This window comes from Sciurus vulgaris (genome assembly GCF_902686455.1).
Source record: "Sciurus vulgaris genome assembly, chromosome: 17".
Lineage (NCBI taxonomy): Eukaryota > Metazoa > Chordata > Mammalia > Rodentia > Sciuridae > Sciurus > Sciurus vulgaris.
The window spans coordinates 38,957,787-38,971,405 of record NC_136478.1 but is presented as its reverse complement, the minus strand read 5'-3'; the positions used below and the strand labels follow the sequence as shown (position 1 = coordinate 38,971,405).

The 13,619-nt window shown below is 46.7% G+C and overlaps 1 protein-coding gene across 6 annotated transcripts; it reads left to right on the top strand.

The window, feature by feature from the left end:
• Positions 1–337: 337 nt before the first annotated feature.
• Positions 338–12,319, top strand: LOC306647539 (protein C19orf12 homolog). 6 transcript variants are annotated; one of them, XM_079116991.1, is made up of 3 exons: positions 350–645; positions 6,100–6,270; positions 10,490–12,319. In XM_079116991.1, exons 2-3 carry the CDS (start codon positions 6,111–6,113, stop codon positions 10,753–10,755), a joined length of 426 nt encoding a protein of 141 aa, XP_078973117.1. In that variant the 5' UTR covers positions 350–645; positions 6,100–6,110; the 3' UTR covers positions 10,756–12,319. The 6 variants fall into 6 exon arrangements, with proteins under 6 accessions (XP_078973120.1, XP_078973117.1, XP_078973115.1 ...); XM_079116989.1 differs by lacking the exon at positions 350–645 and adding an exon at positions 694–771; XM_079116990.1 differs by lacking the exon at positions 350–645 and adding an exon at positions 996–1,147.
• The last annotated feature ends 1,300 nt before the right edge of the window (positions 12,320–13,619 follow it).

Below are 13,619 nucleotides of genomic sequence, written 5' to 3'. Positions count from 1 at the left end.
GTTTCATTCTCTGGGTACGCACAGCACCCTGGACAGCAGGGCAGAGTGCTGGTCATATGTAGGGGTTTGGAGTTTCTTGAACCCAGGCTGGAATCTACACCTGACACTTCTTCACTGGGGCCTTGGGTAGCCCAAGAGCTCTTGCTCAGCTTCTCCCTACCCTAATATGGCATTGGTAACTGTCTTTTTGGCAGGGTTGCAATCAGGGTTAAGTGCAATGTCCTTGGAAATCCTCCAGGTTTGAGATGGTTCACCGCCAGCCCTCGGGTGTCTGGGGGAAAGGGTCGGGGGACTTCTCTCTTAAATATTATTCCGCCCCCTCTTGCCCTTTGCTTCCTCTCAAGAGGTTGCCCAATTAACTTTGCCCTAGAAGTGGGATCCGCCTCTGCCCCTGGACCTCTGGAAGCAAAGCCAGCACGTCTCCTTTTCAGACCTGGAGACCACCAGCTGCTATCTGACTGGCCTGTACATTCACCAAATAATAATTTAGCACTTTTAACCTCGAGATGTCCCGTGCCCTCTCCTAACCCGAGACGGAGTGGACTGAGACCCAGAGCGAATGGTCAGGCGGAGCAGAGATCTTCCAGGAGAACCTTCTAGGCTTGAGGAAGATCCAAGGGCACCCGGATCTAAAACGTGTGCGAGGTAGGGTGGAAGGACAGAGGGTGGATGTGAAGTAGCACCGCCTTGCGGGACCAGGGACTCATCTCCAGATGCCCTCTCCCGATTGGGTCCACTGGTCGGTGGATGGGGTGGACCGCCGAGAGAGGGGTAGGAGTGGATACCCGGCGGCGCCCGCAGGGGCCTTCCCCAGACTGGGCCCAGCTCTGGGGCTCAGACCCGCAGCGACCCGGCCCGTGTCGACCCGGAAGGCCCCGCGGAGCCGGAAGGCGGGAGGGCGGGGCCTGCGCGCTGGGGCCGCCGCCGCCGCCGCTGCCGCCGAGGCCTGCGGAAGCCTCTGGCGAGCGCGCTGGAGCCGGAGCCGGAGCCGGGGCGGGGGCCGGGAGGGGGCCGGGCGGGGGCCGGGCGTGGCCGGGAGGACGACGCGGGCCCTGCGGCCCTGCGCTCCAGCAGGCGTCAGTCCCTCACGGGCACGTAGCGGCCTTTGACCTCAGAGGCGTGCGTGGCAGGCCCGCCTCACCGCCAGGTAAAGGTGCGCCGAGGGCGGGCCGGCCCGGGGATAGGGGTGCGGAGAGGCGAGGCAAGGGGGCGCCGCCAGCGCGCTGTGCTGGGTGCCTGGGAGCGCCCTCGGACCCAGACCTGCGCGAGACCAACCCTCACTGTGTCGGTGAACACTGTTAGCGCATTCACTCTCCATAAAAAGAAACGGAGACACAGAGAGGCTATATAATACAAGTAAGCAGCACAGCTGGGACTAGAACCATGACAACTTAGGCCCAGGGCGTTGGCTCCGGGTCCCGTGCCCTCCCCCGCAGGAACTCCGACATGCGTGGATGTGGATGGGTGCAACATAGGAAGAGCGTACGCATGGGTGTGGGTAGATATAATCCAGGCAGGGTGTGCGCATGGGTATGGGTGGGTGTGGGTGAATGTGACAGGCTGAGCGTGCAGGTGGGCATGGGTAGCCATGGTTGTCAGAGCGTTCGCGTGGGTATGAATGGGTGTGATGTAGGCCTAGTGTGCACATGGGTATAGGTCTGTGTAATGCAGCGTGTGCGTGGATATCGGTAGGTGTGATGGTGTCGCGTGCGCATGGGTATGGATGGGTATGACGCAGGCAGAGTGCGCGTGGGCATGGTGGGTGTTACATAGGCAGAATGGAATCTCAGCTGCATAGCGTTGCAGACCAGCACCCCAGGTCTTGCTCTATGGAAAGAGGATCTGGATGCGTATTTAGAGGTGATCAGAAAGGGGTGTCAGTGGTCTAGGAAGAGTGATTAGTTTTGTTGGCAACAGTTAACTTTTTTGAAAAGAAATAGGGATACTTTTGAAAGGTTATAAAGTGAACGATTTATCCACCAAGTAGGAAGATAAGGTGAGTGCCTCTGGCAGGGGCTGACAGGAGGCCAGTGCCCTGCCCAGTGTGTGTGTGTGTGTGGTGTGGGGATGTCAGTCCCTGCTCAACCTTGGACTCCATTGCTACACAGAAAGGCAGGTTCAATGTGGCCTGGTCTTTTGATTTTTCAAGAGAATAAGGTAATCCAGGGTATATCTGAAATCTTATTTTTAGGTATTGGCAATTAATTAATTAAAATAAAAAACTCAGTGGGCTAATCCAACAATGTTTGTTGGTGACCTTTACACTGGGGTATAGAAAGGTGGTAAGACAAAGTTTACAAGAGCCAGTGTGCATGGTGGAGTTCTGTAAAATTCCCTAAGAAGTAAAATGTGCTGAAGATTCCGAGTGAGCAAGATCATTAGTCTGACTCTTAAGAGGCTGCCCTTTTTAAATTTGTGTACGTGTGTGTGTGTGTGTGTTGTTGTTCTTGGGGATCAAACCCAGGCAAGGCAAGGCAAAGCGTTGCACATCTTATCTAACATTTTTTAAAGAACAGGGTACGTGGAGGTCTATGTTTCCTCTGAAGCTTTTCTTTCCTTGTCTGTCACAATCTGGTGGAACTCAGAAAAAGAGACTGTTGTCCAAGGAGTGGGCTTATCTCTATCTCTTTGTTCCTTCCAGAACCCTGCTGAAATCAGCAGACCAGACTGGGTACTTGCAAGAAGCTGGGCTTCAGTGGGCATTTGTCTTTCCTGTGGCTGGCAGATGGGCTTCCCATGAACAGGGCCTGTTTTAAGGACAAATCAGATTCTGAAATAGGTGTAATATGGGGGAAGGCTTGCTCCTGTGAGGTGTTCCTCCTGACACCTCCCTCCTCTCTCTCTCTGTCATTTGCAGACAAAGACAGTGTTGGGATGACAGAGGGAATAACAAGATAGGCCTCCCTCTTAATTTGGCAAGCCTGAAGATTTCAGGAAACTGCTTTTTAGTACAGGCTCAGGAGATGAGGTCACAGAACTTTCTTCCACAACAAGAGTCTGTTGATTGTCTAACTTCTGAAATGATTCTTGCAAGAAGTTTAAACCAGCTTTCCTTGGATTTGGGCACCCTCAAAGCTACCTTTGCCTGTGGTGCAGAACTACTGAAACCCCGGCTAGAGTGGGGCCCCTTCCTCCACCAACTGTCTAATGCCATGACACCTGCTGGCCCTCCCTTTTTGCAGAGCCCTAGGCTTGTACCTTGATGCTGGCCTGGTGGAGGTTGGAAGTAGCATTTGCAAAATGATGTCTCATTAGCCCTGTGGGTTTTGACTTAGAGTCATTCATAGGAGGTCTAAATTGTACCCACAATTGAGTGGGTATAATAGGCTTGCTTCATTTGCAGTTTCACTTTCTACAGTTTCAGTTACCTGCAGTCAAATATTAAAGGAAAAATTCCAGAAATAAACAATCCATGAGCTTAAAAACGTTCATAAGTTTTAAATCATGTACCATTCTGAGTAGTTTGATAAAATCTTATTCCCTCTTTCCTGGGATGTAAATCATCCCTTTGTCCAGCGTATCCACACTGCATATGCTACCCACCCATTAGGCACTTAGTAACTATTGTGTCATATATTCAGGTGACCCTTATTTTCCTTAATAATTGTCCAAGAGCTCAAGAATAGTGATGCAAAGGAGACATCAGGGCATAAATCATAAAAAAGATAGATAAACTTTGGTATTATATTAACAATATTGCTGAGCATATAGGAAAAAAAAAAAAAAGTGTGGTTTTATCCACACTTGCAGATATTCACTGGGGGTGTTAGAATGTATCTCTCATGGATAAAGGGGAACAATTATATGTATCTGTTTTCTGTGGTTTTTTTTACATGTATTTTCTTATTGTACAGAAACTGTTTTGAAAGAGTTGGTCCATAATTCTGCAGAAAACCTGTATTAGGAGCGGTGCCTGGACACTGGTGTGGATGGCAGCCTTGTAGACCAAGAAAGGCAGGGCCCAGGGGCCTCAGGCCCCTGGTTCCCCACAGTCTTTAGGGGACTTTCCTGAAACCTGGGCTATGCCTCCCTTTTCCCAGTATAATTGACAGATTAAAAAGCTGAGTATAAACCAGAGCTAAGCTAGAAGGTGATTAGATATTTTACAGTAGGCTTTTTAGCTTTTTGAAAGGTTTTACCATAAAATTGATTTCTTTGGTTATCTTAATATACATTTGAGGTAAAACTCATTTTGTTGAACTGCATTGCTTTTTCAGGACCATGACCATTGGGTAAGTCAGTGGCTTCTGACTCCCAATTTCCTCCATCTCCCAATTTCTGGGTGACTTCTGCCATGTTCAGTTCCTTCCCTGTGATAATGTGGTTTTATTGTTATGACATTTGTGTGAGGACAAGTCCTGACCACTAGAAGAGCAATAGGGGTTCTCTTCCAAGGAGCAGGAAGAGGAAGCATTGAAGACTTTCAGTCTGTCTGGAAACACAGGGGCTGGGGCAGGGCCTGGAAGCCAGGAGGACACAGAGAAGTTAGAGCAGGGACAGGAATACCTGAGTTCTTCTCTGCCTCTCAGAGCCCACGTGGTCAAAAAGACACATCTGGGGGACATCTGTTAGCAACTTCTAAATTCAAGGACTGAGTAACATCCTGGGTCATTCTCTCCTAGAGTGCTGTTGCCCCAGGTAAGGTCCAAAGTCCACCTGGGCTGGCATTTAACAAGACCTTAAGTGCTTCCTTTGCACTTGTGTGGGAGTCATCACCTGAAGTATATCAAAAGGAAAAAGAAAAATTTACAGTGGCCAGAGCACAACATACTTCCTGTCCCTCCTGGAAGGGCAGAGAAGTTCTAAAAACCTGCCTTTGTAGTAAGATGGTAGATCCATGGATTCATTCCAAGGGCTGAAAATTCTCTTCCAGAAGCAGGAGGACAATTCATTAGAGACTTCTCGTTCTGGATTACCCCTGGGTCAGAAAGAGCTCCTGTAGGTAAAAGCTTTGCCTTTGCCCCAAGAGTTCTTGGTCAACTTCCTGTAGCAACTGTTTCAGTATTTCAGCTTGTAATGAGCGGGGAAGCGTGACAAGAAGGAAAGTGCTGATGGAGTCTTGAGATCAGCCAAAGCTCGAGGGAGAAGCACCAATCTGCTGCTCTGATTTTTTTTGCTGGCCCTGCCAGAAGACCTGGTAGTGTTGGACTCTTCATTCCTGCCCTTCCCTGGGTGTGACAGAGCCCACCCTGTCCTTGGCTACACCTCTGCCTGTCATTTCCCTGCCAGCATATAAGTTTCCAGACCCCAGAGAATTACTCTAAAGTTCCATCAGCCCTTTTATCTGTTTACATTGCAACCCCCTAGAATTCTTTGATTTATTTTGTTCTCTGGTTGCTTCATCTTACGACTTCATTTTGTCCTTGCTTTTTATGTCCCATGAGTGGAACTCTGTGGCCTTTGAAGACTAGTTGATTAAGGAAGCCAGGGTTGTGTATTGGTAAGACGTTTCGTGCCATCACATTGAGAGCCTGTAGTGTTCCATGCTCATTCTGGTCACTTTGTATCCATCCTACTTGTACCTTACAAGTGTCCAGCATGTAAGTGGCTTATCTCCATCTTAAAGTGGGGTATCTGACACTCTGCTGCAGGTCACACAGCAGGCAAATGCCAGTGTGGTCCCAGAGTTCCATCCTTGCCCCTTCTCTGCTTTGGTGCTAACTTGGATGCCCTGTCACATAAAGAGAACATGAGGCTTGGACTTTCTGCTCTCTGCCAGGCTTTGTGTGTTGAGGATTGCCTGAGCCAGTTGAAAGGCCGCTGATGCAACAGAGGTCAGACGTGCCTCCCTTGTGATAAACTGGTGGAACATGTGGCTGGGGTTGCTTCTTAATCCCTCATAAATCAGAAGTTAATCAGAGGGCAAAGAAGACCTTTCATCCATTCTTCTGTTTCTGTTTGCTTATTAACTAACTGCTGCCCTGCTTCTCTGTGACAAAGTCCTTTTCACATGATGGGATTCAGTCTGTCGTACATACAACCAACCTGCAGTCTCTCCAGAAAATGGGGACACACTTCTTTAAGAGTCTGGGAAGAGTAACGTTTGGGTGGAAATTCTCTTATATCCACTGAAACTCTCCCTTTTGATTTCCCCTCTAGAATCTCCCAAGATGCCCGTCGTGGTGGCAGACATCATGAAGCTATTGTGCTCTATCTCTGAGGAAAGGAAGATGAAGGCAGCTGTCAAGCACTCTGGGAGGGGCGCCCTCGTCACAGGGGCTGTGGCCTTTGTTGGTGGTTTGGTGGGTGGCCCACCAGGACTAGCTGTTGGTAAGTGTAGGTGTCTCGCAGGGATAGCCAGACTCAGGAGTGTCATAAGAGTCTTTGGAACCACGGGGAGGAATGAATCTCTTAAGAGTGATGCTTCTTGGCCTGTGCAAGGAATTTGTGGAGTTAAGGTTGAGTCAAGTGAAATGACCTTGTGTATCTAATTTGTCCTGTTATAAACAGAATCTTCCATATGAGTTTCTCAGGAATGCAGGTGCTCTTGGTCGTGAGGTCTGTGTCCTTAAGACCTGGAGGAACCATTCCCCCAGTGCCAGCTGCTGACCCTATGAATGTGTCCTAGTCCAAAGATATCAGATATTATCTTTGGGTGCCCCCTCCTCACATCATTATCATGTCACTTCAGAAGGGAGCCAGGGAGGTAGCTGGGATTTGCTGAGCAGAAGCTGTGTGACCATGCCTACTTGTTCAAAGAGACCTTCACTTTTCCGGAAGCAAAAAGCCCATGGAGCAAAAACAATAAGGCAGGACCTGCTTTAATTTGGGAATCAGTTTCTGGCAATGAGTGAAAATTTGGCAAATTTTCCCATTGTTCCTTAGAACTGAGATGAAGTTAGTTCTTTTGGATTAAGGGAATGTATTAGTTAGCTTTGACCGAAATACCTAACAAGAACAACTTAGAGAAGAAAAAGTTTATTTTGGCTCATAGTTTCAGAGGTTCGGTTCATGGTGGCCCATTGCTCTGGGCCCTAGGTGAGGCAGAACATCATGGTGTAAGGAGTGGTGGAGAAATGCTACTCCACTCATGGCAGCCAAGCATCTGGAGGTCAGGGGATGCCTGGCAGGGGTGGCGCAGGGAAAATGCACCCTTCCAAGATATGCCCCCAGGGACCCACCACCTCCTGTCATGCCCCATCTGCCTATAGTTACTTTCCAATTAGTCCATTCAAACTAGGAATGACTAAATTTTAGTTCTCATAATCTAATTTCACTTTTTAATATTCCTACATTATATATACAGGAGCTTTTGGAGGATACCTCATATCCAAATCATAACTGGGCAAGAAGAATTCCTGTGTTCAGGCCACAGAAGTTCTGTCTGACCCAAACCATAGGCTAGGATGGAGGCAGAACTTGGCCACCATCCAGATGAATTGAGAAGAGCCAGATAAGGCCTCCCTCAAGGTGGCCTCTAATGGGCCCTGAAGCATACTTTAAATGGTGTTCTCATGACAGCTTGGCACCTGCTGTATCGGGCTTCAGAGATATTTATGGAATACCTGCTCTGTGTTGGGCAGCCTTGCTGGGGAGACAGGGGCTTCAGAGAGCTCACAGCCCAGTGGAAAGCCCTTGTGCATGACTTGCAGTCTTCCAGTGCACGTAGGCTGGACAGAGACCACTTTTTCTGCTGAGGTTGGCTTCTGTTTCTCAGCTCACTCGCAAGGCTTCCTGTTCCCTTTTTTCCTTCAATAGTAGGATTGACATTCAAGGACATTTCATTAAGCTAAAGCTACACTGGGGAGAAAAATAAGCATGTGGGTGACCCCAGACCTTCCCAGTACATATTTTTCTTTCCAAATTCTGTGGATTTGCAAGTCCTGACTTCAACTTCTTGCTATCCAGGAAGGAAGAACCAAGGGAAGAGATAAGGCCACTTCCTTCTTCCTCAGTAATATTCTAAATCTTTGTCCCCACCCCCATCTAAGTGCTCAAGGCAGGCCTTACTGAGATAATTTTATCATATAGCTGTGCCCAGTTGCCATTTTGGGAACACATATTTTATTCAGATTGAGTAAAAGCTAGTGAAGAACAGGATGTCTGTAGGGAGAACACAGGGGATTTGCTACTTCCAGCCCCTGGTCATGGGTGGAAGCATCATTTTACCCAGAAAACAAAGGAATTTTCTCTTCTCCAAAGAGCTAGTAATTTGCTGGTCGATATTCCTGGCGACTTTTTGCATTAAGTGCTGCTCTAAATCAAATATTGATGTTCTCATAAAGGTTTAGTGCAGATGAGTGCAACTCTTGTCGGCTCTAAGCATTTCACTGGTGTCATGGGGAAAAGTTCAGTAAAACTTGTAAATTAGCTGGTTCTCCCTCCCCAGAATGCTCCTTTTCTTTGAAGAGGAGGTGAACCTGACCAGGGCCAGTATTCAGCTTCCAGGATATGAGGCTGGCTTTGGTCTTCGTACTAAAGGGGCCGATTGCTCTGGGTACCTCCCTGCTCGGCTTCAGGAGACACAGGTTTTGCTACCTGTCTTCTCCACTCATCCTGCGAACAGGTTCTTCTGGCCCAGGTTTTTGGTTTTGTTTTTGTTTTTGTTTTTGGTTTTTGTTTTTGTTTCCTCCCCAAACATTTCACTTTGCAAAAATATTAGAATTATAGAGAAGTTGCAAAGGTTATGCAGAGAATTCCCGCACATTCTTCACCCTGTTTCAGTTTCTCTCCAGTGTTAACGTGTGTGGCACACTGATCCATTATTTTTATTTATTTATTTATTTATTTTTGCAGTACTGGGGATCGAACTCAGGGCCTTGTGCTTGCGAGGCAAGCACTCTATCAGCTGAGCTATCTCCCCAACCCCTGATCCATTATTGTTAGGTATTTTCAAAACTTGATTTATATTTCTTACAGTAATGGCTTTGTTTTGCTCCAGGATCCACTCCAGGATGCCACATTGCATTTAATGGTCCTGTTTTCCTTTATCTCTTCTGGTCTGTGATAATTTCTTAGACTTTCCTTGTTTTTCATGATCTTATTAGTTTTGAAGAATATTGAACAGGTATTTAAGTTTGTTAGTTTAGTTTTGTCTAATGTGTTTCTCAGGAGACTGGAATGATGGGTCTTTGGAAAGAATACTCAGAGGTATAGTTTCCTTCTCTTGCATCATTTCAGGGAGTATATGACATCTCTGGTGAGGGTGACCTTGATTATTTGGTTAAGGTCACACATGCTGGGGTTTTCCACTATAAAGTTTTATTTCTCTTTCTATATTCTTTAGGAGTGAGTCACTAAGTCCAGCCAGGCTGCATCTTTAAATATCTGATTGCTGATATTTAAAAATTGTGAGATGTTTTAAAGGCATAAATCTGGTATTCCATATGACAGCAGTTGGCTGGCCTGGGGTAGCAGCTGTTCCTTGAGACTGGGACCCAGGTCCCAGGTTTCCACAGGCCTACTCCTTTTGATCATCCATCTAACCCCTGAAGGTACTTGAATTTGAGGCCCCTGACATAGTGTACTTTCCCCCACCCTGTACCATCCTTCACATGACCTGGTTAGGTGGAACTTTCCATTATACAAAGCCATCAAATCTCAAAATAGCATGCCTTAGCTTTGACAATAAATTTCCATTTTTAAAAAAGTTTTGTAGTTATAGATGAACAGCATGCTTTTATTCTAAATGTTTATTCTTATGCGGTGCTAAGGATTGAACCCAGTGCCTCATACATGCTAGGCAAGAGCTCTGCCACTGAGCTACAGCTCCAGCCTCATAAATTTCCATTTAAGAATAATGTTTGGGTTGGGGATGTGGCTTAGTGGTAGAATGCTTGCCTCACATGCCCAAGGTCCTGAGTTTGATCCCCAGCACCACAAAATAACAATAATAACAACAACAATAAGAATAATGTTCATGCCCTTGTTGGGTAGCAGAAAGAGAAACAATAAACTAAATTCAATTTGTTATTTGTCATCATACAACTGTAGAGGTGTGTGAAAAACATTGCTTTAAGAGAAGAGAAACTTCTCATCTGTCTCCAGTTTCCTTTAGCCACACAAGTTCTCTGGAAATTTCCTGAATTCAAGGGCAAGGAGTGTAACAGCTACCCTACTGGAAGAAACTTGGCCTTGCCACAGAGATGGTTTTCCTCTAAAAATGCATTTGCTTCTCAGCCATCTCCTTTGTGATGGGGGAGAGATTTTTATGGAAGCGTGGGTGGGGTGAGGGGGGCGCTTCTTCAGCTCATGAGGAGGGTTTTAGTTAGCACAGTTCTGGGGGAAACAGTTATGCTTCATTCTGTACCCATGAGTACGGAGCTTAGGGAAGGGCATATTTGGGTGTCAATTATCTGGGCAAAATGGACCAAAGACCACATAAACCTTTGCCCTCCACACTGCCTGGTGGAGCTGGCATGAAACTGAGCTCATTCTGACCACTCAGGAATGTGCCACCCATCATGACCGTAGACATGCTCTCAGCAAGGACCTCAGGCCATTGTTGATGAATAGGGCCCAACTAATGAAACCCTTCCTTGTTTTCTAGGGGGGGCTGTTGGAGGTCTATTAGGTGCCTGGATGACGAGTGGACAGTTTAAGCCAATTCCACAGATCTTAATAGAGCTGCCTCCCGCTGAGCAGCAGAAGCTCTTTAATGAAGCCACTGCCATTGTCAGGCACTTGGATTGGACAGACGCTGTGCAACTGACTACTCTGGTTATGGGCAGTGAGGCCCTGAAGCAGCAGCTAATGGCACTGCTGGTGAACTATGTCACCAAAGAGCTGCGGGCTGAAATTCAGTATGATGACTAGGCTGCTCCTCCTAGGAAGTGGGGGTTATGCTTCAATGACTTTGTGACTCTCCAAAGGTAATTGAGGAGTCTGGGGGAAGCCCAGTGAATCCCCCTGAGATGTCTGCACATCAGTGAATTACTTCACACTGGAGTGGAAGGTCCTGCTGCATAGGCCACCACCGTGCCAGTCATGGCCAGCAGTTATTTATGAAGAAGTCGTGTTTCATGCTCACGTGTGTTGATGTGCACTGGCAGCACTTCTTAACTGTGAAACTGGAAAGAGCAAAGGCTTAGCGCTGCAGGCCTTGGCTTTCGGGAGTCTGGAAGAGGTTATTGTGTTCAGCTAATCTGCTAAGTATACTTCCTTCTCCTCATCTTGTGAAAATGGCTTCTCTTCCAGATGCCTGTTGCAGGACTGGACCCCCAGGATTCAGGGTTTCACTCAGAGCTGGTCTATGCCACAGTCATGTTTACCTCATGAGTACACCCCTTTCTGCCCAGTGACTTCTCAGTGGCCTCACAGGGGCGGCTGGTGTTGAGTGAAGCCTCAAATGCCAAGCAGGCATTCTCCCACTCGCCGCACACCTCGCTCTCCTCTCCCTAGGATCTTGTTTCCCATCTGAAAACTTATGGTAGTTCTCGAGTTAGGCATTTTAAGTAAAATATATTCAGTACAAAGTATTGCTCTGAGATAGTGGGCTCCTAACTCATCTGTAACCGATGTTCCCACCCTAAAGATTCCCCTAATATGTATTCACTTTTCCTTCAGAAATACTTGACAAATTACAGTGAATTTTTTTTTTCTGAAAAGTCATTTTCCTTCGCATTTTGTATAAAGCATCACTAGCATTTGAAAGCTGGAACAAAAGTGAAAGTTTCAGATTTTGAAGAATGAAAGAAAGCTCCCCCAGTTTGGATGCCTAAGGCTAGCCTTCCCAGCCAACTTTGGCCCTAGCATGTGCTGCCAGTGTACGTGCATATCCCCAGCCTCCTCTAGTAACCTCAGAATGTTCCTTCTGTGCTCAGGCCATGGGGGGTAGGGCAGGGGTGGCATGGGGCTTTCTCCATGCACTACGCACAGGCTCCCTGGGCTGCAGCGGAAGCCACTTCTGCTGAAGGCAAGCTTAGAGGAGAGCTTGGTATCTCAGAACCTCGGTGTGTGTAAAGTAAACTTCAGGGTGAATTATAACCCATGATACTTAAGGAAGGATGGCGCCTTTATCTCAGAGAACTTGCTCTTCAACTGGCCTTCTAGTCCAAACCAAGTGCCCAGGCACTTGGAGCGAATGAAGCCACTTTGATCCTTTGTATCTTTCTTGAGGTGATGAGGGAACTGGACAGGAGTTTTCTGACTGTAAAAACTCAGTGTGACCCTTCTTACTGATCTAACCATTTCTGTCCTGATAAATAAGTCCCTCATGTGGTATCTTGGACTGAAAATATAAAACAGGGAATCCCCAAGCTCTCATTTTTGGGTAGCTTTAGTGGGCTCTAAAGTTGCCCTCTTTTTGGTGTAAAGGTGTAGATATTGATTTAGAGATGAATGAGAATGAAACCAGAATAAAGATTTTTTTGGTCCATTGCTTCAGAGTTCAAGCATGCTTTTTCTATTTAAACAAAATGCCAAATTCTGCAATTGCTTATCAATGATCCTCCTGGAAAAATCAGAACTGTAATAGACTTTCCTTTGTTGGGCATTTAGGTCCTGCCAATTTATACTGCTGTATGGGGTCCCACTCTATGCCAGGCCCAGGGGACACAGGTGGTCCCAGCTCAGATACCCAAGGTCCACTGGAGCTCCTCCCCTCACCTGCCCACCTCTACCTTTGGGAAAAAAACCAGGGAGGTGACGTTTCCAACTCCTGACCAGGTCGGGGTCTGATGGAGCAGGACTGATGAGGGAAGGCACCCTTGACTAGTCAGTCCTGCTGTCACTTTGTAGTTTTGGGTCCAAGGGAACATTCAAACCTCAAATTCTCTATCTGCCAGGAACTGAAAGCATTTTCCTAGATTTCCACTGGGAATTCTTGTCAGGCTCTCAGCTCCTGTGATTTTAGTTTTTATATTTCTGTATCTTCTTTGTAAAAATTTACTTTTGCATAGGTAATAACTGCTTGCTACAAAATTTAACAGGTACTAGAGGATACAAAATCTTCCCCCCATGATGACTCCAGAGGCAGCCATGGTGACCAGTTAGTGTTAGGGTGCAAGTGTAGATTTGTGACCCTTGTCCCCTCCCCAGGGGCAGCCACTGTTCCCCATTGCTCGTGCATTCCTCTAACTCTGCTTTTTAAAAAAGCCTTTGGAAGTGGTTTATTTCCTTTTACTTGTCAATGTGTATTTGTTTAAGTCAGCTTTTTCACTGCTGTGACTAAATGATCTGACCAGAACAATAGTAGAGGAGGAAAGGTTTATTTGAGGGCTCACAGTTTCAGAGGTCTTAGTTCATAGAAGGCCGGCTCCATTCCTCAGGGCTCCAGGTGAGGCAGAACATCATGGCAGAAGTGTGTAAGCAGCTAGCATCATCAGGAAGGGGAGAGTCTCCACTCTCCAGATACAAATATATAGCAAGAGCCACACCCTAATTCCCACCTCCAGCCACACCCTACTGCTTTGGTTACCACTCAGTTAATCCCTATCAAGGGATTAAATCACAGATTGGATCAAGACTCTCACAACCCAATCATTTCTCCTTTGAACCTTCCTGCATTGTCTTGCACGTGAGCTTTTGGGGGATACCACATCCAAACCATAACAGTATTGCTGAAAACTTATAAAAATTCAGAGAAGTATAATGAAATAAAAACCACTACAATTCTAACATCCCAAAAGCTGCTATTAACAAATTTACTTCCTGCAATGCTTTTAAAGCTGTGTGTATAT

Excerpts from the sequence above, each read along its gene's own strand:
- LOC306647539 (XM_079116989.1), top strand. The coding sequence starts at position 714 with ATGCCCTCTCCCGATTGGGTCCACTGGTCGGTGGATGGGGTGGACCGC. Across the intron at positions 772-6,099 it reads GGTGGACCGCCGAGAGAGGG|AATCTCCCAAGATGCCCGTC; the intron begins GTAGGAGTGGAT and ends TTTCCCCTCTAG. Across the intron at positions 6,271-10,489 it reads CCCACCAGGACTAGCTGTTG|GGGGGGCTGTTGGAGGTCTA; the intron begins GTAAGTGTAGGT and ends CTTGTTTTCTAG.